General features: G+C 44.8%; 1 protein-coding gene across 2 annotated transcripts in view; it reads right to left on the bottom strand.

The window, feature by feature from the left end:
* Positions 1-25,578, bottom strand: part of SMAP1 (small ArfGAP 1) — a 151,296-nt gene that overhangs the window by 5,415 nt on the left and 120,303 nt on the right. For both annotated transcript variants that reach the window (XM_061206944.1, XM_061206945.1), the window contains 2 exons: positions 18,285-18,375; positions 4,605-4,732 (listed from right to left, as the gene is read on the bottom strand). In XM_061206944.1, the coding sequence (XP_061062927.1) occupies positions 4,605-4,732; positions 18,285-18,375 (219 nt within the window). The remainder of the gene's footprint in view (positions 1-4,604; positions 4,733-18,284; positions 18,376-25,578) is intronic.

The following is a 25,578-nucleotide window of genomic DNA, read 5'->3' as shown; positions in this document are numbered from 1 at the left end:
GTGTACATGATTCGGCTTGAATTTTTAAAAAATCAAACATTCAATGCCTTGGCTAAAAAACCTTTCAATAAATTGGCATCCAAGCATTATGCTCACAGACTAACTTAAGCAGAACAATATTTTGAATCTATTATGACATTAAGCAAGAATTTTAAGACAGGAAAAAAAGCCACATAATTTTGCAAAAGATCTGAAATGTGTAAGAAACCGGACATGATGGAATTCAAGTACAACAGTGGGCCTGAATCAAATATATCTGACGTGCCAATGAAGCAGCAGAAGGCAGAGGCCGAGAGCGCGGGCCCTGCAGCCGGCCTGTGCCCTTGGGCCTGTCGCTCCGCCTTGCCACGCCCTCTCTGGGCCTGGGGGGAGCTACCTTACAGCCGTGCCTGACGGCCACAAGCAGCACTTTGCAGACGGCAGTGCCGACTGCTGATGTCGCTAGATAACAAGGCAACCGCCTCACTAGACGATCCTCCTTCACATGTAGTTTCTGTTCAATCTAAGAACCTGCTCAAAACCCTGGGGTCTATTCCCTGAGGGGGACACAGACGTGTGCGAGAACCCGGAGTGCTTGGGAAAGCTGCTATTATTCCACCTCACGCTAGAGCAGCCCTGCGCTCCAGGCGCCTACGTTTCTTCTGATGACCGCCTGCCTCCACAGGGACACAGTCTAAGCACAGCCACGCCAGGCAGCCTGGCTAGCAGGTGCTCCAACGGCCATTTACGGGCCGGGTGATGGGGGCGCCCCACGGGCCGGCAGGGCCACTCCAAGGTAAAGGAGAACCACTGCTGCCTGTGGGTGCGCACTTTCCAGAGGCCACAGGACCCCCAGCCAAAGGCTCTCTGGCCGTCTGGGATCTGGGGCCACACCGAGGACAGGCCACAGCACCTGCGTGGGTCTAGATGCTGTGGGGATGTGGATATTATGGACAGAACAGGAAAGGGAGGGCTTCTATGTGTCACCTTGGGGGACACTGGAACGACGCCCCTCAACCCCCACTACATGCGTGCTCTCGGGTCAGCTGAGCGTTCCCCGCCCCTTTCTCAGGGAAGACCGCACAGCCAGACAGGAAAGCAGACGGTCACATCAACCCAGCTCATATTCACGTGAGGGGAAATCTTCAACCAGGATTTGCACCACACTCAGAAAATCAGGACTGACAGAAGCAGGGTTCAGAGTAATTCCTAGTGGGGTCCAATTCAATTTCACAACATAAAAAGCCACCAAATTAGTAAACTATGTACAGTGTGTGTGTGTAAAATGTGTGCTTGAACCCACCTTCTCTCTCCCTCCCCCAATTTTCAAAGACATTATATTTTGACAACATGTCTGGATTAGAGTCTTTACATGTAGTTTGGATGGAAGATAATTCTGTTCACCAAATTACTTTAGAGGGCTCCATAGAACTGACACAATTTTGGTCCAAAAACATGCCAGAAAGAGAATGAGGTGTGATTCTGAAGCCCCGCCGTGTTTCCTCTCAGTTACAGACGCCAGGGCAGCCCTGGGGGCACGAGGAGGAGCCGCAGGCGCGCACACGGCGCACGGCGCGGGGCTGAGGTCCGCACTGTCCGCTCGCTGCTCTGACTGCGCAGAACTCGCGGGGCCTCGCTGGCCGTGGGGTCTAACGCGCAGGCAGCTGCAGGGCGGCTCCCATCCCGCAGCGGAGTCCAAGGAAGGCGGGCCGGCCGAACGGCCCCGCTAGCACGCTAGACCAAAAGAAGCTGCTTCTCACACTCGGACTGTCAAGTATCCCAAATACTTCTTTCCACAGCCAAAATGTTAGCGTTAGACTTTTTTTTTTTTTTTTAACTACCACACGCATACCCACGCCTGCACACATTCACAAGGTAATTAATGTTAACTGAAACAACACTAGCAACACTTAGTTCCTCTTTTTATGTGCTGGGGGAAGGAGAAGAGGCAAAGCCATAAAATAAAGCTATCTTTTCTGAAAATAAACAGTAATGCTGAAGATAACTTTTGATAAAGCTCCACTTAAACTAATGATTCCTCAGAAATCTATTTGCTCAATTCCAGCGTTAATTATACAATGACTATCATAATGACAATAAATATACATAATAAAAATATATGTTAATTCGTCTTCTTAATAAGACATTGGTTCTTTCTTGTTAAAACTTTCCATCCAAACAATTCCCATTTGGCTCAGGTTTTCTAGAGAAACAGAAATATTTTACCTCAAAAATTATACTTTACTACAACAAACTAGTTGCTTATTTGTAAATTTAAAACAGAATCTTAAGTTGTATGCTTAAGAGTAACCTATGTCCCTGAAAGTTATATATTAATATCTCACCTTAAAGACAAATACTGCACGGTATCACTTATATGTGAAATCTTAAAAAAAAAAAAAAAAAAAAAAAAGGCAAACCCATAGAAACAGAGCAGAATGGTGTTTGCCAAGGGCTGGGGGGCAGGTACACATTTTCAGTTATAAGATGTAAGATCTGAGGATCTAATGCATAACATGGTAGCTATAGTTGATTATACCGTATTGTATAAATGAAATTCAATGAGAGTAGATTTTAAGCATTCTCATGAAAAAAAAAAAAAGGTAAATTTGTGAGATGATAGATGTGTTAATTAACTTGGTGGTAGGAATCTTTTCACAACGAATACATATATCAACATATTACGTTATACATTTTAAACATATAATTTTATTTTTCAATTATACCTCAATAAAGCTGAAAAAATATTTGAAATATTTAACAAAAAAAAAGATGTGACCGACAAGGGATTAATCTCCAAAATATACAAACAGCTCATGCAGCTCAATATCAAAAAAACAAACAACCCAATCCAAAAATGGGCAGAAGATCTAAATGGACATTTCTCCAAAGATATACAGATGGCTAAAAAGCACATGAAAAGATGCTCAACATCTCTAATTATTAGAGAAATGCAAATCAAAACTACAATGAGGTACCACCTCACACTGGTCAAAATGGCCATCATCATAAAAATCTACAAACAATAAATGCTGGAGAGGGTGTAGAGAAAAGGGAACCCTCTTGCACTGTTGGTGGGAATGTAAATTGGTGTAGCCACTATGGAGAACAGTATGAAGGTTCCCTAAAAAACTAAAAATAGAACTACCATACGACCCAGCAATCCCACTACTGGGCATATACCCAGAGAAAACCGTAATTCAAAAAGACACATGCACCCCAATGTTCACAGCAGCACTGTTTACAATAGCCAGGATATGGAAGCAACCTAAATGTCCATCGACAGAGGAATGGATAAAGAAGATGTGGTACATGTATACAATGGAATATTACTCAGCCATAAAAAGAATGAAACAATGCCATTTGCAGCAACATGGATGGACCTAGGGATTATCATACTGAGTGAAGTTAAGTCAGAGAAAGACAAATATGATATGATATCACTTATATGTGGAATCTAAAATACGACACAGGGACCTCCCTGGCGTTCCAGTGGTTGAGACTCCGCGCTTCCACTGCAGGGGGGCGCGGGTTCGACCCCTGTAAGGTCCCACACATGCTGCGTGGTGTGGCAATCAATCAATCAATCAATCAATCAATAAAATACGACACAAATGAACTTACTTACAAAACAGAAACAGACTCACAGACATAGAAAACAAAGTTATGGTTACCAAAGGGGAAAGGGGGGGAGGGATAAATTAGGAGTTTGGGATTAACATATACACACTACTATATATAAAATAGTTAACCAACAAGGACCTACTATATAGCACAGGGAACTATACTCAATATTTTGTAATAACCTATAAGGGAAACGAATCTGAAAAAGAACATATATGTATAACTGAATCACTTTGCTGTACACCTGAACCTAACACAGCATTGTAAATCAACTAGACTTCAATTTTTTAAAAAAAGAATAAAGGCAAAAAAAGAAAAAGAAATTCCATGTAATGTTAAGAAGGCAAGTCAAAATTTCTTTACCACTGATACTTTTTAAAAATCTTTATCGTTAATATTACGTGCTAAATAATTTTTTTAAAAATCATTAAAATAAAAAAAGGCAGGTTTTAAGGCTAAGAAATAATGTGTCTTCATAAAAAAGCATATAAGTACTGAGTTTGCTACAATTTCTCGTTCTCGGTTTTCCTGCACCCGGAAGGAAACACTGTCCTGGGCTGGCTCGACAGAGCACAAGAAAAGAACTACGGGCTTCTGGTCCATGTTCACACACCGAACAGTTCAAAAACCTCTGAAGTAAGTAACCTTGTGGATCGCAGGCAAGGCTAAAACAGTCCGAGTTTTCCCACTTACTCATTCTAAACACCGTTTGCCTAGAGCAAGAGTTAGCAAACTTTAGACAGTGACTCTTAGGCTCTGTGGGTCATAGAATATCTGCTGCAACTACTCAACTTGCTTTTGCAGTGTGAAAGCGGCCACAGACAGCATGTAAGTAAACAGAGTGGCCGTCTCCAATCACACTTTATTTGCAAAAACAAGCTGCAGGCTTAGTTTGCCAACTCCTGGCCTAAAGATCTAGAGGCTTTCAAGTTAGAAACAATTCAAAATTGAAACTTTCCAAAAAAAAAAATACAGTGTAAAACCATACTCTTAACACATACCTGAGCTGGCGGCAGGACAGTTGCGGGTAAGGGATTAGAAATCATCGGTCCAAAGATGTCCAGATCATCGTTCAAGGCCTGTCCCGTGGCTGTGTTCCCATTAGTCACTGGCACCTCAGCAGGGCCGTCTGAAAAAAACATAGATTCTTGTCTTAAAGATTCTAGAATCTCTTAAATTACTTGAAACATGGCTTTATTCTAAAAATATATGGTTAGAAGTTCAAAAAGTTAACAACAAAATGTATGCCCTCCTTCTACCCCAGGCTCTCTCCCCTTTCCCAAAGAAACCATTCCCAGTTTTGTTTGTTCTCGAAGAAACCTTCTTTACCCACCGGTTTCTAAGTATATGTGAAAACCCCTTTTTAACAAACGGTATTATACTATTGACATTATTCTGTGTCCTGATGCTTCCTTACATGTAAGGTACTGTTCTGAGTACTTTACATATATTAACTCATTTAATCCCATAACCTTATGAGACGAGACTGGCACTACTTCTGCTGTCACTGGTTAAGCTGGGATATGATACCATGTTCCTACGAAGGCTGCCTCTCCATAAATATGCACGTGTGTGTGTGTGTGTTTCCAATATTACTTCATATCACGTTTACCTACCTTGGAAATAAATTTTAATGATTTAAAATGTCTGAAATGTTAAATTTTAAAGTTACATAAGGAAAAAAACTGGACAGAAAGAAAACAAACATACACTATATACTGATTCCGTAGGAAGTATCCACAAAACACTGAAACAGACCCTTTCTGTATTCAAGTGCGGCCACCTTCAGTGTTGGGGGCACCGAGCCGCCGGGCGGCGCCGACACCCCAGATCAGCCTCCTGCCCACCCTCAGAGTTCTCGTCTCCCCCTGACGTCGGTCCAGCACTCACAAGTGTCGGGTGGGGGGGCCGGGTCGGGGGCGGTGCAGAGAGCTTGCAAGCCCGGGGTTTCAGGGAGCAGGACAGCTCACACAGCTCAGTTTTCCGCGGTCACGACCCAAGGAACAGTTCAGAACACCACAACGCCAATCTCCGAGGACTTACATCCTAAGCGAGCTCCCACTTGACAGCTTTTTACAACCTCACCTGACGCCTCTGATGAGCCACACACTCCTCAAAGGCAAATGAGGCGTCTTCCAAGACGTCGTCGACAAGGGGGGATGGACATCTTGCACAGAGTAGATCCTTGAATACTGGACAGACTGAATGGAAGATCTACCACGTACTAGGTATTTCTATCACAACCCACAGAGACTCACAGATTTCTTCTCTTTTTTGAGGTGTAACTATAGAAATTAGTATCTTTTATTTCCCTGTTTAAGCTTCAGTGAAACAAATTATCGTTAATTGCAATGAATAAATGGTCACAGTAAAATATTCTTTACTACTTAATTTATAAAAGTGTGTGTGAAACCCATGAAAGGTTAGTTTGGAAGAAACCAACTGCAAATATTTATCAATAATTTTCCATGACACATTATCAGAGCCATGAAAAAAATATACTCAGTACATACGTTTATGCGTTACACGTTATATCTCTATAAGCACTACGGACAATTTAAAGGTGAAGCAATAAAAGAATGCGGAGATTATTACTCATTTATAATATACAGAATTTTAAGCTAACACCCAACCATGACATAAAAGAATTCAAATATGACTCATACATGAAAGTAATTTTTTCCATTTCTAACTCATTCAAAGTGGCAACATTCATTCTGAAGTTAGACTTCTTTCAGGTGCTGTTTTATGTTTTCCAGCCCATTCCACATTCCATTTACCTGATGCGTAGTACATCAGGTAATATGAACGAGAAATAAAATATTTTAGAAGGACAGGGTATTCTAGATTAAAAACACAACTAAAGGAACATCCCTGTGCCATCCACAACTCAGTAAAGAAACTCAAATAACACTGCCATGTGAGTCAGTGGTGCTTGAACCCCTAAGCTGCAGAGCTGAGGACAGGGGGACAACCTCATCAGACAGACACGTTCATTCTATCACGTGAACACGGAAGCGCTTTATTAGCAGAAAATATGACTGTATTGCATGCAACTTAAACTCACAGACAGAAGCACATGTCCTCCAAGATAAACCACAACCAAGAGGAACAAAAGTAAAAATGAGCATAAGTAACTATTCCCAGTTTTTCAGTTAAAACTTTTTGCTGTTTCAAGTAATAGCAAACACTAACAATTAGGACAAATTTATATTAAAAAAACCCTTAAACACGAGAAAATGCTATCATTAACTTATTATTATTACTACTATTATTATTTTTGGTGAATTGGGGAAAAAGGTATCAATCTATTTTTTGCCCCAGGACATGTCAATTAGCTTATACAACACCAGTGAGCTCGGGATGCACTGTGTGAGAACCAAGAGGCTCATCGACTACAAGCAAATAATGCATTTGCATTACTTTATAAACTGAACATGTTTCAGAAATTTTAAGTCTGTTCAAAGTAGTACAGTCTTTTAAGTCTCTTCAAAGTCCCCCAGTCTTCTCCCCACACAATCCCCTAATATGACGGATTAGAACTCCCATCAATTCTCCTTGTTACTAAAAAAGCTAAGCATTCACAGAATTGTCAAAAAACAAATCCTTAACTTACATGAAAATGTCTCGACCTTGCAAAATCAGTAAACAAATTCCCAACGAGTTTTCCCACTGGATTTCAATATCTGCTAATTTGACTTACTACATTTGTCTTGCTAAAACACATCCTCTACAAAGGACTGTTTCAATTCGTTTCAAAACTTGTGTTTTTTATTTTCAGTATTTAAAAAGGACAGGGGAAGGCTAGTTACCATTACCATCACTATAAACATCACCTGCTTCCTGGACTTTTTAAAAGAACGTTTCCATGTTATCATTTCTGTTTCCATGGAGGATGAGAAGGCATCTCCTTCCATCACCCCCAGTTACAGAAACCAGGGCACAGAGAGATTAAAGACTCAATGTCGCCTCCCTAGTGAAGCAGCAAAACTTGTACTAGAACGAAGTCTTCTGAGCCCTGGACCAGTGAGTGCTCTTTTCTTTAAGCCACATTGCACAAAAGTCACGTAGTTACAGCTGTAGATAAAGAAATCACTTAAAAGTCTGAACATTAAAAACCAACCCTTACATAGTTAATAATTATTAGTACTAAGTTAGAGAAGCAGTGGCGTCAACAGTTCAGAACCCACTCCGCGCCAGCCTGTCTCCACACACACACCCCCCGCCCCCATCCTCCTGCCAGGCCCAGCATCTCCTCAGGGTACAGTGAGGGGCCCGGCCGGTGCGGCCATGGAGGGGCACCTGGGACACGGGCAGCCCCATCACAACCACTGCAGCTCGATGCGGCCTCTCCATCAAGGGTTCACCAGCAGCACAGTCCTGGCCGCCGATGAAACAGAAGCTCAGAGGCCACAAAAGCCATAGAATACCAAGATGTTAAAAGCAGTTTTTCAGATAAACATTTAAAAATTTAGAAAGAGTAAGTCTTATTCCAATTAAATGGTTTAAACAGTGTAAATGTTTACATTATCACTATAATGTAAGAAAAATAGTTCAATCCACACGGGTTACATTTTGAGTGTACAGATACGTGGGCACACGCGCACACACACCCAGACCAATGGAAACCTCCCCTTCCAAGGGCTGGGGAGCCAAGGGCCAGGCCACGCAGCGCCTCCAGGGCGGGAGGGGCCGTCTGCGCACGCACAGCACCTCCCAGTGCGCACGGGCTCCCCGCTCGGCTGCAGGGGCGGGGGGAGCAGCCCCCTCATCAACATGCAGAAACAGCAGCCGGTGGACACAAACAGAACGGGAGCGCCAGAGTACAAGAACAGCCTGCGGCAAACGGCAGAGACTTAGCTGGCACACCACCAGAAAGAGCGATAAAGAGGCACAAAGGACCCCTCGAAGAGGAAATGAGCAAACAAGAAATCAGGACAATGCAGTAAAGCAGGGGAGGAATTTCAATTTTACAGGCAAGGCATCGAGCCTACAATTAGCTGTTTGTGGGCAACTATTTTCTTTCTACGTTACCCTAAGATTTCAGACTAATGTTTGGTCTGAAAACTGAGTTGGTAGATGACTGTTTTATACTGCACACATACCAGAAATTCACAAGAAAAGCTTGAACGTTTTGAGCCAAAGAAAGAAAGTTGTTAAAAATCAGTGCTACATCTCACACGAACAGGCCTGCCTAGCGCGCAGTTACTGGCCTCCTTCACATCATGACACTGGTAGATGCTTAGAAAGAAGGTAGCATTTCAAATATCACAACGTCGTGAAGGCCATTTCTATCATCTAGAAGCCTTCCATGTAGCTGTCGATTCTATTAATCGTGGCTATACCAGAACTCACCTGACAGCAAAAACCCAAATGAGTAAAGGTAAACAAAGTACTTAAAACAATATTTAGTGTCTTCTTCTTGGCCCATTCCAAATGCCTTTGAATGATACCATGTATAAACTAAAAGGAAATAAGAATATAACACTTTGGATTTTTAATAACACACTATTAATACTAACACTTTTAAGTTCTGTTGCCAGGTACTCTGATCAAGCTCTATATAAAGTGTCTCAGTTTAACGCCCCCATCACCTCCAGAGATTTTGACACAATAAGACTAGGATTTCAACAGAAGTCCGGTGGTACAGCTGGAAAACTCAACTGCTATAACCATTCTGAGCAGCCTTTCCTGGTTCCCCCAAACAGAAGCAGTGCCCCTACCCCGTCCAAGGTTGAAACAGTTCCCCGGGGCAGCTGCCCCGCCTCCCGAGAAGAGGGCACAGAGGGTGGGGCTGGCCGCACCAACGAGCCGGGCGCAGTCCTGGGCCCCAGCTCCCTGCTGAGTGCACGAGGCGCAGCCCCCTCCCCTCCGCCACCCCCCCCCCCCCCGCCCTGCGCCCCCTTGGCCCCGCCCCCTGCGGTCCCACCCCCCGCGGCCCCCACCCCTCCGGCCCCCCGCCCTGCCCCCCTTGGCCCCACCCCTCCGGCCCCGCACCATCGGCCCCGCACCCCCGCCCCACCTGGCCAGGCAGCCTCCCAACTCCTCCCCCCCAAATCCAGGGGTTGCAAAGCGGCAGCCTTCCCAGGTGCCTTCCTATCAGTAATGTCATTTTTGGTTTTTGTCGTCGTGTGAACACACTGAGTGTGACGGGCACGCCCCACATGCTCACACTTGCACCACACTGACTGCCTAGGCCCTGTCCCCCCATCCTCTGTCAGAAAGAGGGCGCGGCTGTCTCCTCAATCAGCGCTGGCACAGAGCAAACGCTCCACAAATGACTGGTGAATTGAAATGCTTTCCAAACAGATCACCAGAGGGTTTCTCGGGGACAGCAGAGCCGTGGGGAAAAACGACAGTCAGGGGGGCGATCCTGCTTCTGTTGGGAGAAGAAGGGAAATAATGACACTGACTCTGAAAAGAACCAGTGGTCTGGTTACAAACCCCACTGAGTCTCTGCCCTCTCCACTCCCCACATCTGGCCCTCGCTGACCCTTGCTCCCTGGAAACCTCCTCCTCTGAGTCCATATTCTCCTGGAAGACCCTGCAACCACTGCTGCCGGTATCCCCGCCGTCTCCCTTCCCGGTCTCACGGCCTCACGCCCAGGCGACCGGCCACCTCGCTACCGCGACTGCATCCTGGCTGGAACCCCTACTCCGGGCCACCATGGCAGTGAGGCTGCAGTTCTCTCTCTCGATCACAACCCTGTCCTCCAGCACCACTGTCCACAGCTGGGAGCATCGCTGCAGCCACGGCAACACACACACACACACACACACACACGACAGCTCACGCCTGGCTCAGCCTCCTCAGCAACCCTACTCCCCTCTCCACAGCTCTGCTCCAAGCGCCATCACAGCCCTGACCCGTCAGTCGTCCGAAGCTGTCTGCTCAACAAGCAGCAGACGGGCTTTAAATCACAAGATGCTCGACAAACGGGAGGCAAGAGGAGCCCGTGTGTCTGGGGGCTCGCTCGCCCTTCCCGGCTGCCACTCACTTTAAAGATGACCCCCAGGACACATGAGATTTTGCCTGACATCAGTTTGCACAGCATGAAAAATTCATCTGCTCCTCCTCTGACTAGCAATAGCAAGAAAAGTAACCTCTGAGTGGAGGAAAATAAAATGTAAATTGTGAATTTTGGCATTATGCCAGGTTTCACGCTGAATTTTCATAATCATCTCTCTACCACAATCCCACTCTTCCCTGAGCAACAGTCCTCTGTCTTCTCATTTCCAGACTGCACGTGGATGCATCCCCACTTGTACTACTAGACACACACACAGCTGTGTTCTCTCGTGTTTACCAGAGTCCCGTGAACTTGGCTGGTGCTCAGTAAATATTAATTGAATTCATCCTTTACTTGAATGTCAGAGGCATTAGCTGGTCATCATCTATTTGCACAAATGATAAAAAATGTCAAGGAGCAGCATGAGATTTTGTGTATTACTAACCTAGCGTAAGGCAGAGAGGAACATGCTAAGTAAGTGGATATGATATGTTTTTTATTATTGCTCTTGACTGACCGTGAACCCTCAGCCTGGAGCACACCCTGGCTACAATGAAAGCTGCCAAGTCTAATTCGTCACCTGTAACTAGTGAGGCGTCATCCTGAGAAGGAGCGAATCTGAAGTGGAAACAGCACTGAAAGAAGAAGCCTGCTTCCATGAGACGCAGCGATGCTCTCCTTAACGGCAAAACTCCTCTTCTTAAAGCTTTGCACATTTTCACGTTACTCAAACAGCCCTTTTCATTTTCTACTCAAGAAACCATTTAAAGCCTTTTCCTTAATAAAAATGTTACTTGGAATTCCTTTGTATTAAAACACACACTTGCCTTATGAAATGAAATAAACTCCCACGTGTGTTACCTTGTAAACTCAAGTCACAGACGTTCATTTGAAGCATATTAAAATTTTCAAGCTTCAAACTGTTCTCAAAAGCTTAAAAAAAGATGGCTGGGAGTCAAGTGGAATTATTTATTTTTAATTTTTAGTTAATTTTTCTTACTGCTAAGTAGGTGGCCTTTAGGCTAGCCTACTGAAATGACTGAGTGGCCTTAACAGTTGCTGTGAACCTCCTGCTCTGTTTACCCCTTCCTTCCCGAGCCCCTCCTGCCGCAGGTCCCTGCAAGCTGGGGGACTTCGGGGCAGGGGGTGCCCTGTGGACGGGTACGACAGCGCTGAGAGGGGTCCGCAGTGCCGCCACCTCTCAGGGGACACACACACTGACCGAGAGCGTCTGAAACTGCTGAGAAGCGGTTTCAGAAGCAAACGTCGTAGAACTGACTGTTCTTTAAAAATTATATATAGTTTTCATATGTATATAAGATATATATCTCAAACACTTCTGTACCACTTTACAGCCTCAAGAGACAAGAACTCTGCAAGTATGAAGCCAGACCGTATAGGACAGGTCAGCTCTCTCTGCAGCCACCGCTCTCCCCGGCACCTCCCGCAGGAGCCCCGGGCGCCCCCGCCCCCCGCCCCGTCCCCACAGAGACACGTGCTCCCCCCTCTGTGCACAGTACTGTGCTGCCTCTGTCACACTATCCACTCGTTTACGCTCTGGCCGACAACCACGGAGAGGCTCTTGCGTTCACTTCCCGGTGAAGACGCCAGAGCCCAGGGCACCGCCTCTAACTCCAGGGCTCCCCCGTGCCACGATGCTGCCAGCTGTCCCCTGGACAAACGGGCCTAATGTCTGTCTGATGTGACACAGTGTCACCTGGCAGTCTCGGAATTTCATTTCCTATCAGAGCTCAACACAGTGTAACAGTTAAGAACACGGGTCAGGCTCTGTAATCTACCAACGGTGTGACTTTGGGCAACTCACTTAACCTCTCTGTGCCTCAGTTTCTTCATTCGTAAAACGAAAACAATGGTAGTTCACCAATTTCAGGGCTGTTGCAAAGATCCAATGAATAAATGTCTGCTAACACTCAAAAACAGTGGCTGGCACATGGTAGGCAATATCTCAGTGTTTCTTGAAGTAACAAGATGACAATTTAATTACTACTTGAGTCAAACATCTTGCTGCGGTTCATCTACGAGCCGAGACTGGACTGTGAAGTCAGGGAGACCTGGGTTTGAACCCAGTTCTGTCGTACAGAAGCCGAGCCTTGGAAGCCAACTTCTGTCAGCTTCAGTGTTCTTGTCTGTTTAAAAAAAAAAAAAAAAAGGGGGGGGGGAAGAAGGAAAAGGGGCAAAGGTGTGTGTGTGTGTGTGTACGTGCGTGTGTACAGTATGCTCCACGCTGAAGGGCCGTCGCAGGCTGACACGCACCCGGGCCAGGTGCTGCGCGGAGGCTTCCTGCCGACAGAGCCGTCTCCACTGCAGAGGCCTCGCCCGCCCTGGAGAGAGGCCACGGAATGCAATTCTGGCCCAGCGGGTCCCTGACAACTCTGCTGGGGGATCTTCTGGGAGAAGTTTTCCCTCCTGAGAAAAGCAACTGGTGCAGGGAAACCACCAAAGTTTGGACGTGGTCCTGAGGCCGGGGGGCTGGGGCCTGAGCTTAGAGCCAGGGCTCCGAGGGGGACGGGACAGGGGGCAGGAAAGAGGAGCCCAGCTCCCAACCTCACCGCCCCCCGCGCCGCCTCCCCAAACTGCTCACCCGCTACGATCATCAGACACCGCCCGTCTCAGCCACGCTCAGGCGCTCAGCCACCTGCAGTCACAAGGCGCCTCATCCACAGCCGTGTTCGCTCCTTCAACACCTGAGCGTCGCCTGCCTGCTTCCTGTCGCCGGCACAGTCCCCGGAGGCCCGCGAAGCTGCCCTCTTGCTCTCGGCCCAGGTCTGGCAGGGCCGCACCCTCGTCCCCGGGTTGTGGTGCTGGTCCTCCCGCTGGCCTGCCTGTCACCCTCGGCTGCCTCCCAGCCCGGTCTCGGGGCCACGCGGGGAGCTGCCGGCAGCCGGGTCTCCCCCAGCGACACAGGCCCCCACCTGCCTGCTCTCGCTCCACAGGTGTGATCACACAAAACTACCACCGATTCCCAAGACCTGCTTTCTGAAAGGGTAATAACAGTCTATAATCGTTCGCGGACCATACGCTTGGCAGCAGAAAAAATAAACATTTTTATCGGGTTTTAAGCCGCAGCTGAAAAGCATAACAGACTACAAAATTACTTCGGGCACTCACGCTAGACAGAGCGGCCCTCTTCCTCCCTCCCTGGAAAACAGGGGTGGCACACAAACTACCCCGACCCCCAGATCTGTCGAGTATACAGCTCCGGGCCGCAGGCGGGGTCCAGGTCTGGGCCACGGCTGGCATTCTTTCGGTCCGCCCAGTCACAAGCTTGTTTCACTTTACAGCGTATGGCCTTTGAAAAACAGAAATCTCCCTGCAGGAATTTTCTGCTTTAAAGGTAACTAGTGTTTTCTGTGGGTGTTTTATCCTTTAGTTTGTTCTCTGTCCAGAAAATCTTATAAAAACAAAAAAATTTAGAGGAAAAAAAGTAATACATTCACCTCTCATTATATAAAACTGGAATATATATATTACTAGATAATTAAGCTGGTTATTTACTAAAAACCACGTTTAACTAGCATTGTCAACCCACCTGAACTTGGCTACTGTGATAAGCTAATGCTTTTATTTCCTGAAACACAGGCATGAAGCAAAGACTTTAAAACTTGCCCAAAGCTGTACTGTATGTTCCTTTGAGCTTTTCAATTAAGAAAAAACTGAGGAAGCCTCTATCTAAATACATCTCTATAGTTCAGTATGATTTTCATCACCGAGCTCACACTCGATTCTCTGTGAGCTCTTCCGAGGTCCCCGAGTCACACACACACACACACACACCCCGCCCCCCCATGCCCAATGGGCCTGCGCTCGGAGCCTCCTGAGCAGGGAGCAGGCGGCCGGCGGCGCCCACACGGAACGGGAGCTGAGGACGGACAGCGCGGAGGGCTCCCACCTCTGGGGAGACTGAGCTGAAGCCCGCAGTTTATGACGCTGCTCAAGCCTTACACTCAGAGCCGATGCTCACCCCTGAACACTCCAATCTCAGATGGGATCTTCTACAAAAAGAAAGAAAAAAAAAGCCTGGGGGATTATCCTGACCAACTGCTAAGCGGTCTGTCAGTTTTCATCACGTGAAAACTAAGTCATCATCACCAAAGCACGGACAGGAGCACACAGTGTAGGGGCGTGGCAAGCACCGCCCCACCGGCCCTGGAAGCCAGTTTCAATTCTCTTCTCACACAGCGGGGACACATTCCAGGCCAGCGGGTCTGTGTCTGGAGCATCCAGGGCTTGTTCATTCTGGGCCTCAGTCGAGAGGGGCCCTAAGATCTTGGTTATTTCCAAGATCAGAGGGCAGGTAATAACCAAGTAGTTGACCCCACTTCTGATATCAGACAGTAAAGCACTGAGTAAATAGTATTTCTACAAGCTTCCAACGTGAGTTAACACCTAAAGACGAAGTCACCCTTGCAGGTATGATCAGGAGCACATCTTCAAGTCCAGCAGAGCTCAGCCTCGCTCGCCGCCCACACACTCGTGTACGCTACGTGCCCATGACGGGGCAGAGCTGAGTAAGGCCTGCAAAGCTAAAAATATTTGGCCCTTTTCAGAAAAAAATTTGCTGACTCTTGCTGCTAAAAAGTATACAGACAGCATTTTATGTTTGACCTTGGGACGGGGAGTAGATCTGGAAAGGTGAGCCGAAGAAAACAGGTTGAAAAAAAGACTTGCCAAAGGGCCGTTTAAAGGGGAGTTCGAATTTCTAAAAAATGATCTTGACTCTTACGCTATAGGAGTCTACTGAATGTGATCCTGAATGCACACAGTAACCCTGGGATTCCTGGCCCGCCATGGCTGTGTAACTGAACTAACCCTGTGGGGATTTTCTCTGTATTTTCTGCAAATGTTTTCAGTTTACGCCTGTTCTGGTCTCATTCACATGGGGATATGCCATCTTTTCTGCACGACCGTAAATCAGACTGCAAGGCACCTGCCCCTCCTCCCCACTGTGTCTCACTTTACAGGGGAAAACCAGAGTGCCACGCTTACCTTGGGCAGCAGAAAAACAGTCTGCTGCCGGAGGGAGACACCAACAATCAATCCTGGTTTAGGAGTGCTGTTCTCTGAAAGTCTGAAAATACCTTCTGAAGGAATTTAGGTTACTGATAACCAGCAGGAGGGAAGAGCTGTAATGTGCTCTGGGTAAGGCTCCCGGCCTCCTGCTGCTACAACTCCGTCAGCAAGACCCCCACAATCCCTCTTTCTGACCCCATCGCCCACCCTGCCGCCTCTGGAGCTGCTCCAGCGCATGATCCAGAACTGTCTATCACCCACAAAGCCCTCTCTACGCCCTTAACCTCTCCCTCAAACACTCCCGCTCCGTCCTGCCCTAAGCGGACCTTGGTTCTCCCCTAAGGACACGGGTTCCTGACGCTCTCCCCGTCTAAAAAGACAGCAGCCCTCCCGACTCACAGGCCTGTGAGTGAGAGAAGCGGAACTGCTGCCAGCGCGGCTGACTCTCCCAGACACTGACACCAGAGGAGGGGTGCTGCCGTCCCCAAACCCTAAAACCCAGGGACTCTGAGCCTGGGCGGTGGAAGGCAGGGACACACGGACAGGAGCTCGACAAATGGAGACACCGTGTGACGGCGAACGGCTGGACGGCAGAGACGCCCGCGCTGACCCACGCGCTGAGAGCGAGAGGGACAAGCGTTCACCGAGGTCAGGGGTCGAGCTCCAGGCTCGCGACTACACGGCACCACCGCACCAAGGGCTGGGCACCCGAGGCCCGTCCCGCCACCCGTCTCCAGGGCCCCAGCCCACGCGGCTCCTGGGGACTGCCTAGCAGGCCCGCCTGTCCCGCAGGGTCACTCCCCGAGGGAAACACCCTACAGCTTCCACCGGGCAGCAAACCCCACTGGCTCTCTCTCTAAAACCAGGCCCAGAACCGGCTACTTCTCGCAACTCCTGTGGCCACCACCCCCCCCCACCTGTGTCACCGGCCTGCACCTCGCCTTGCTACACTATTCTCAACAGGGTGGCTGTAGGGCTCCTGAAAAACCCAAGTCGGATGAGGTACTTCTTTGCTTGAATCCTCCCGTGCATGTCCAGGACACCCAGAGCAGCAGCCGAAGTCCGGTCACAGTGTCACTCCCAGCCGGCCCCGCCAGCGCATCCTCCTCCCGGTCCTGCCCGCTCACGGCCAGGCAGCCCCGCCTCCTCAGGTCTTCGCTCCGACGGTATCTCAGGGGGCCCCCAACACCCACCCCCCGAACCCTACTTTAAATCACACCACTGCTTTTTGTTCTCTTTTAGCTACAGCACTTAGCAAACATGACCCATGACGTATTTTACTTAACTATCTCTTCACCGTTTCCCCAGACAGGGGTCAGGTACTTTCATCTGTCTTCTCTCACAGCTCTCTCCCCAGTGCCTACGACGGCGCCCGGACACACGGCAGACACTTCAGGAGGAGGTGCGGTGTCAGTGAGCGAGTCTGTAGGGTAAGGCCCAGGCCTGGCTCAGCTCTTACGTTTCTAAGTTATGGACTGATAACCAGGCACTCAAGGCCAGAAAGGAAATGCTGCCGCCAAGACAAAGGTGCATGGAGTCCTAGTAGGATCTTTCCGTACTGTGGCAGTAAGTCTTTTTTCTCATTTATAGCAAAGGAAATAAAATACAGAAATTATGAGAACTAGTATTCAACACAATTATATTTAGAGCCCCTGGACTGAGCCCTATTTTTATATTTCTGATATACCACTTATTTTCACCACCATAGAAGATGTTTATCTATAGGGAGTATATCTGCATGATACACCAGTTTCCTAAGTAAGACAAAAACATCCAGTTGTAATTCTTAAGACAGAAAACAATTTTCTCAATAAGAACAAAGATCAATTTTTAGAAAAGCAGTGTATGAAGTTCGACTCTACCTTCCAACTATCTTTCACTGTTTTCCTCTGTCATTAATCTTTCCCTAAACTAAAAAAAATTTCTAAATTAATTACTGCTGAAGGCTCAGATATTACTAAAAATAACCATTTATCAAGCTATTTTAAAAGGAAGAGGAGAAAAATGTAAAAAGAGCTGACAGTATTTGTAGATAAGGACAGTACAAGCACTCCTTGAATGGAAGTCTGTTTACTCACCAGGCAGACAACATCTATCTGTCGGCCATGAGAATAAACATGACATTAAAATGAGCACAGAAGTTCTTACTGTCATCAGACACATAAAATGAATCTAGCCACTAGATCTAGGTATAAAGCATGTTGCTTCAGCTAACCAAAATTTAAGTGGCCTTTAAAATAGCATGTTATAATAAGGCTACACCATAATTATTTTGCTAAGGGACCCCTCCTCCAACAAAACTAAATAAAGAGAAAGGGGGGGAGAAAAAACAATCTACTCTTCATTTCAAATGCTGAGATGTCCCAGTCCACCACGCCTTTGAAGAGTACTTTGATATCCTCTCTCCCCAAGGAACTCATTACTTGTATTTCCATGAAGGCACTGCTGACAGACACCAGCTCCCTTGTTAAAGATTTCCCTTTTGGTGGGAACTCAGCAAACTAATCATACCATTTTCAAATTCAGTTAACAGGTATCTTTTGGCACACTGACGATAAAGCTATTATATTCGTTTCAAGTAAACGTTTCAACTGTTTTGTAACTCTAATTAATGATGACTTGTATTGTTTTATTACTTACCGAGTCCTAAAAGATCAACGGTGGGCTCTGCAACTTTTTTAGGGCTGGTACTTTTTTTAGGCTCCAATTGCTGATCTTCTTTCTTCTGCAGCTTTAAAGTAAATAATCAGATTTATTATTTTTTTCAAATAAACTGAACAAGACTTTTAAGCCCCAATTAGGCATAGTTTTGATAAAGTTAGCGTAATGTAGCCTATGAAGAAGCATAGCGTGGTAAAGGGTAGAGAATTTATTATCATAAACTTAAACACAATCATTGAACTTGAAATGATAAACCGGACACATGAGGACCCCAAAATAGTGAACGTAGAAATTTAATCTTAATGTAATTGTTCCTAAGCATTTAAATCCTTCACGTGAACATTCTACACGTCGTAGTATTACACTTGCTTGCTCCTGCTGCCGCGCAGGCCCCGGGGTCCTCGCGAGCAGAGCAGAGGCCGCCGGCACTGATGGAACCTGATCTGATGTGCAGGCAGACCTCGCTGTACTGCTCTTCCCTTTACTGTGCTTCACAGATCTCACGCTGCTTACAAATTGAAAGTCTGTGGCGACCTGCGTGGAGCATTCTTCCAACAGCATTCGCTCACTTTGTGTTTCTGTGCCACATTTTGGCAATTCTCACAATATTTCAAACTTTTCATATTCGCTACGGTGATCTGTGATCAGTGATCTTTGATGTTACTCTGTAATCGTTATGGGGGAGCCACGAACCACACCCATATAAGACTGCAAACTTAATAAATGTTGTGTGTGTTCTGACTGCTCTACCCACCGGTGGTTCTCCATCTCCCTCCCTCTCCCTGGACCTCCCTAGTCCCTGAGACACAATACAGAAATTAGGCCAATTAGTAATCCTACAGGGGTCTCTAAGTGTTCAAGAAAAGGAACAGTCACATGTCTCTCACTTTAAATCAAAAGCTAGAAATGATTAAGCTTAGTGAGGAAGGCACGTTAAAAGCCCAGATTGGCCAAAAGTAGGCCTTCTGCACCAAACAGCCAAGTTGTGAATGCAGAACAAAAGTTCTTGAAGGAAGTTAAAAGCGAATAGTCTTAGTGCTGATATAGAGAAAGTTTTAGTGTCTGGACAAAAGATCAAACCAGCCACAGCATTCTCTGAAGCCAAAACCCAATCCAGAGCAAGGCCCTGACTCTCTTCAATTCTATGAAGGCTGAGAGAGGTGAGGAGGCTGCAGAAGGAAAGTATGAAGCCAGCAGAGGCTGGTCCATAAGTTTGAAGGAAAGGAGCTGTCTCCATAACAACAAAGTACAAGGTAAAGCAGCAAGTGCTGATGTAGAAGCTGCAGCAAGTTATCCAGAAGGTCTAGCTCAGATAATTCATGAAGGTGGCTACTCTAAAACAACAGATTTTCATGCAGATGAAACAGCCTTCTATTGGAAGAAGATGCCATCTAGGACTTTCATAGCTAGAGAGGAGAAGTCACTGCCAGGCTGTAAAGCTTCAAAGGACAGGCTGACTCTCCTTTTAGGGGCTAATGCAGCTGGCGACTTTAAGTGGAAACCAATGCTCATTTACCATTCCAAAAATCCTAGGGCCCTTAAGAATTATCCTCAATCTATGCTGCCTGTGCTCTATAAATGGAACAAAAAGGCTGCATGACAGCACATCTGTTTACAACATGGTTTACTGAATGTTTGAAGCCATGTACTGCTCAGAAAACAAGGTTCCTTTCAAAATGTGACTGCTCGTTGACAATGCACCTTGTCACCCAAGAGCTCTGATGGAGATGGACAACGAGATTCATGTTGTTTTCATGCCTGGTAATATAACATCTATTCTGCCGCCCCTGGATCAAGGAGTCACTTTGACTTTCAAGTTTTATTCTTTAAGAAATACATTTTGTAAGGAGACAGCTACCATAGATAGTGATTCCTCTGATGGATCTGAGCAAAGTCATTTGAAAACCTGGAAAGGATTCATCATTCTAGATGCCATTAAGAACATTCGTGATTCATGGGAAGAGGTCCAAACATCAACATTAACAGGAGTTTGGAAGAAGTTGATTCCAACCCTCATGGATGACTTGGAAGGGGGTTCAAGACTTCATGGAGGAAGGAACTGCAGATGTGGTGAAAACAGCATGAGAACTAAAATTAGAAGTGGAGCCTGAAGATGTATGGTGTTGGCCAAAAGGTTCGTTCAGTTTTTTCCGTAAGATGTCTCTAGTAGCACTTAGATGTCTTTAACTTCATTCGAAACAATTTTGTTAGATTGTATGTGACAGCTGTCATATCAGCATGCATTTTAAAAAAAGACATCAAAGATGTCAAATTCTAAATTGTGCTTTATTATTTCAAGAAAGGTAAAAACGCAACTGAAACACAGAAAAAGATCTGTGCAGTGTATGGAGAAGGTGCTGTGACTGATCGAACGCGTCAGAAGTGGTTTGCAAAGTTTCCTGCTGGAGATTTTTCGCCGGACGATGCTCCACGGTCGGGTAGACCAGTTGAAGTTGATAGCGATCAAATTGAGACATTAATTGAGAACAATCAAAGTTATATAACATGCGGGAAATAGCTGACATACTCAAAATATCCAAATCAAGCACTGAAAATCATCTGCACCAGCTTGGTTATGTTCGTCACTTGGATGTTTGGGTTCCATGTTAAGTTAAGTGAAAAAAACCTTGGTGACTGTATTTCTGCATGCCATTCCCTACTGAAACGTAATGAAAATGTTCCGTTTTTAAAACAAACTGTGACGGGCGATGAAAAGTGGACACTGCACGACAATGTGGAACGGAAGAGATCGTGGGGCAAGGGAAATGAACCACCACCAATCACATCAAAGGCCGGTTTTCATCCAAAGAAGGTGATGCTGTGTATATGGTGGGATTGGAAAGGAGTCCTCTATTATGAGCTCCTTCCAGAAAACCAAACGATTAATTCCAACAAGTACTGCTCCCAATTAGACCAACTGAAAGCAGCACTCGACGAAAAGCATCCAGATTTAGTCAACAGAAAATGCACAATCTTCTATCAGGATAACACAAGACCGCATGTTTCTTTGATGACCAGGCAAAAACTGTTACAGCTTGGCTGGGAAGTTCTGATTCCACCGTAGTCACCAGACATTGCACTTTTGGATTTCCAGTTATTTCGGTCTTTACAAAATTCTCTTAATGGAAAAAATTTCAATTCCCTGGAAGACTGTAAAAGGCATCTGGAACAGTCCTTTGCTCAAAAAGATAAAAAGTTTTGGGAAGATGGAATTATGAAGTTGCCTGAAAAAATGGCAGAAGGTAGTGGAACAAAAGGGTGAATATATTGTTCAATAAAGTTCTTGGTGAAAATGAAAAATGTGCCCTTTATTTTTACTTAAAAACCGAAGGCACTTTTTGGCCAACCCAATAACTAAATTGCTGCAGTCTCAGGATAAAACTCTCACAGATGAGGAGTTGCTTCTTACGGAGAAGCAAAGAAAAGTGTTTCTTGGGATGGAATCTACTCCTGGTGAGGATGCTGTGAAGATCACTGGATGATAACAAAGGATTTAGAATATGACATAAACTTAGTTGATAAAGCAGCACAAGGGTTTGAGAGGAACAACTCCAATTCTGAAAAAATTCTACTGTGGGTAAAACGCTATCGAACAGCGTCATATGCAACAGAGAAACCGTTCCTGAAAGGAAGCGTCAATCCACGCGGCAAACGTCATCACTGCCTCACTTTAAGAAACTGCCGCAGCCGCCCCACCTTCGGCAGCCAGCACCCTGATCAGCCAGCAGCCACCAGCACGGGGGCAGGACCCTCCACCTGCAAAAAGACTACGGCCTGCTGAAGGCCCAGATGATGGTTAGCTTTCTTTTGGCAATAAAGTATTTTTAAATTAAAGTATGGCTGAGTAATATTCCATTGAATATGTAGCCTACCTCTCCTAAGCCAAGAAAATAAAACATTCATTCATTCGCTCATTTACTTCTCAAACCACTCCCGCAAGATCATTTCTTCACCTGCCTGAAGAATGCATAGCTCAGCTGTTACATGAGTTCATTTTTTGTTAGCTGTAGAAATGCATAAATTTCTAAGAACATATATCTCCCCTTACTTGTTTCTGGTCACTTACTGTCTCCCCCTCAGAATCAGCTTTTTAACTAATTAGCCTACCAATCATCATAGATATCAATTCTTTAGTAACCTTCTCAAAGACACAATTATCAGCCTGTAACTATATAGTTCTCAGAAGTTTAACATAATTCATTTTGCATTCTCTTTTTCAGCCTCCAATAGAGGTAAGACTTACCTTGCTTTTTAGCAAAATAATTTCAAAGAAAGCACAGTTTGTAGTAACAAAGTAAGCAATCTTTTCAACTGAATACTTAAAACTGCTAGACCTTCCTTCCTTCCCTTTTTTTTTTTTTTTTTTAAACTAGACAACCTATGTTACTGTAAACACTTAAAGCTGCAAGAGAAATGGGGGATTAAATGGCCACGAGCGAGCAAACAAACTTCAAATCCTCCCGAGGCAGGTCTTCCCTGGTCACACTCCTTGCAGTACTCTGTATATTATATCTGCAAGTGTCATATGTTTAGATGGCACTTAAAAATCTAATCCCTGATATAACTTAAAATCAGAAAGGCTTAAAGTTGAAAATAAACTTAGATAATATGGCCAAACTCATTCATTCTGCATTATTAACTGAGGTCAGATATTACATGCCAAATAGGGATAGAGTAACTAAAATTTATTTTCTGTCCCTCAATTCAGATTGATTTCTTTGGTATAATATTTTACTGAATCTTCTTCCATGCAAAGAAGCACAGAACAAACCTGTGACAGATTCCTTCCTACTCACTTTCTACAGTCTAAGAACCCAGAACCTCTTCAGGCTAAAATGATTTCTTTTTAAAAATTCAAATTCTGGTTATGAGTTATCTTCCCACTCAATTAGAGAACTACCTTTGAAAATATTACTGAGTATGAACTTACCCGCCCCCCCAACATTTGGAAAGGGGAGAAAACGCCAAATCAAGCAACACAGAGGCCCTCCCATAAGCTTGGCTCCCACCCTCAGCACTGCTGCAAACAATCTGGAAAGTATCTTTCCTTCCAGACGTCACACACCTACACGCATCCCAAGAGTTTCTCTTCTTCCTTGGATTTCGACTGCATCATAGTTTTAAACGGGTGTATGTCAACCATTTCCACAGGAAACTGTATAACAGAGAGCACGTGTGTAGGTGCACAGGGTAAAGAGAAACATGGAGGCGAGAATAAGGAAACGTCCGACACAGAGTTCATCAAACCACAGATGTGGCCCACCAATGGGTTCTTGAAGCCCCTTTTATGTATAACAACTAGATTTTTTATTTTTTTTGGCACTAAAAGAATGAAATAGAACATAAAACAGAGTGCACTGCACAAAGTACAGGTAAGCACTCATGAACTGTTTTGCACATTTGTGCACATATGTGAGCGCATGAAGGCTGGACCATAACGTAAAACAGATTTCTTACCAGAGTCATGGGCTGAGAAACACTGTTGTAGAGATGGTCTGCTCCTCTGCTGCTACAGTGGGTCAGCTTACTTGAGTGAGCAGTGTCTATGCCCTAAACCTTACCGACCACTCCAAACAGAGCTGCTCTACATGGATTTCAATAATTCAGACACGAGTGACCCTTATAGCTGGCATCTCATAGGCTCTCCCACAAATCAAAATGGCAAAATAGTTGATCACTTTAAAAACTGTTTTGTATCCCTTCAACCTCAAATCCTGCTGAGGCAGCATCGTGAACACATCGGTGTGCGGCGGAGATCATTTTAGAGATCGTTCTCCTGTAACTGCACAGTAATCCAAGTACTGCCTTATATGCAGTAGTGAGAACTACAAAGACTGAATTCAGAGGCTACTCTTCTTTGCCCATCAATGTAAACATAAGAAAGTAGCCTCATTGTTTTCATTTTAAAACATATTAAAAAATTGAAGGACATGTACCACAGCACCAAACTACATAGGCAAGACATCTTCCTGAAATTCTAGTCAGAATAATACTTATAATAATACCTTTTAGAGTTAAACATCCATAAAAAGATTTCAATTTTCTATTCCATTTCTTTGAGTGACTTTCCAATAACTAAAATTTAATCTTAGCCATATTTATAATTATTTTCATAGATCTTTGTGTAAAATGACAGGAATAGCCTTCCTAGCCTTAGGTGAGTAATAATATGTAAAAAATATAGAGCCAGGAAATTCAAAAAATCTGTGTTTATATATTACCATTATGGAGGTTCAAAAAAACTCTAAAATAAAATCCTCTAAATCCGCCTGTGACAGTCTTTAAACAGCCTGGATTTATCAAGAAAAGAGAAGCGCCCTGAGTTCATCCTGGAAATCCTGTCTAATGGCCACTCTGAAGTCTACTTAGTTTCTACAGCTAAACATAGTTGGCACTCCCTATCTTTATGTATGTAAGAATATATACATATGGAACCAGGTTAATGTCAGAGAAGAACTACAAGTAGATTCCCACAATGTATTCCAGTTAAACACGTTGCGTGTTTAATAAACAAACAGGTGTGTAACAGGTTATGCCTTCCTGAGCAAGCTCTTCTGAAATGAACACACTTGATTTCTACCACACTTGCTTGTAACACAAGCAGTCCTATTTATCACATATTTTCAGGATATAAAAACAGTAAACCTCAAACAAAAATATTAATACACAAACTATTAATTTGACCTTTTGCTCTACAGTGTACCAATTCCATTGTACTTTGCAAAGAATAAAGATAAAATTGAGATATTTAAAATATAGCTATCATATAAAGCCAAATTTTAGAAGACTTAAGAATGAAAATGCTATTGTCTTGTTAGATTTTGGGGCAGACATAGAACACGGTGTCAGAACAGTAAGTCAAGACCTTGAGAGGCACATTTTCCCTCATGTATCTGTCACCCTTTTGATATTCAAGCAGTATGTACAGAATCATTCCACTTCAAATTCTCCTGCTACTGAAAACACCACATATGAAATTTGCCTTTTAATAAGTGAAGAATGCAGTCGGCTGTCAATGGTAAAATTAGGCAATCTATAATTTATTAAACAAACTTTCCTAACGAGCAAGAACCCAGGTCTGCTTAGATAAAGCAATTTTATAAAATGTAATTTCCTTAGATTCATACCGAGCAAATGTCTCATTCAAATTATTAAAACCTGTATTAGCAGAAACTTCACTAGCCAATCCTTTCGTAACTCATAAAACTACATCACAGAATGTAACTGAATCAAAAACCACTTAGTTTCCAACTCCTACATTTACCAGCATTTC

This window comes from Eubalaena glacialis, chromosome 12 (genome assembly GCF_028564815.1).
Source record: "Eubalaena glacialis isolate mEubGla1 chromosome 12, mEubGla1.1.hap2.+ XY, whole genome shotgun sequence".
Classification (NCBI taxonomy): domain Eukaryota; kingdom Metazoa; phylum Chordata; class Mammalia; order Artiodactyla; family Balaenidae; genus Eubalaena; species Eubalaena glacialis.
Note: the sequence above shows the minus strand (reverse complement) of the source record. Positions and strands in the feature narration are given on the sequence as shown.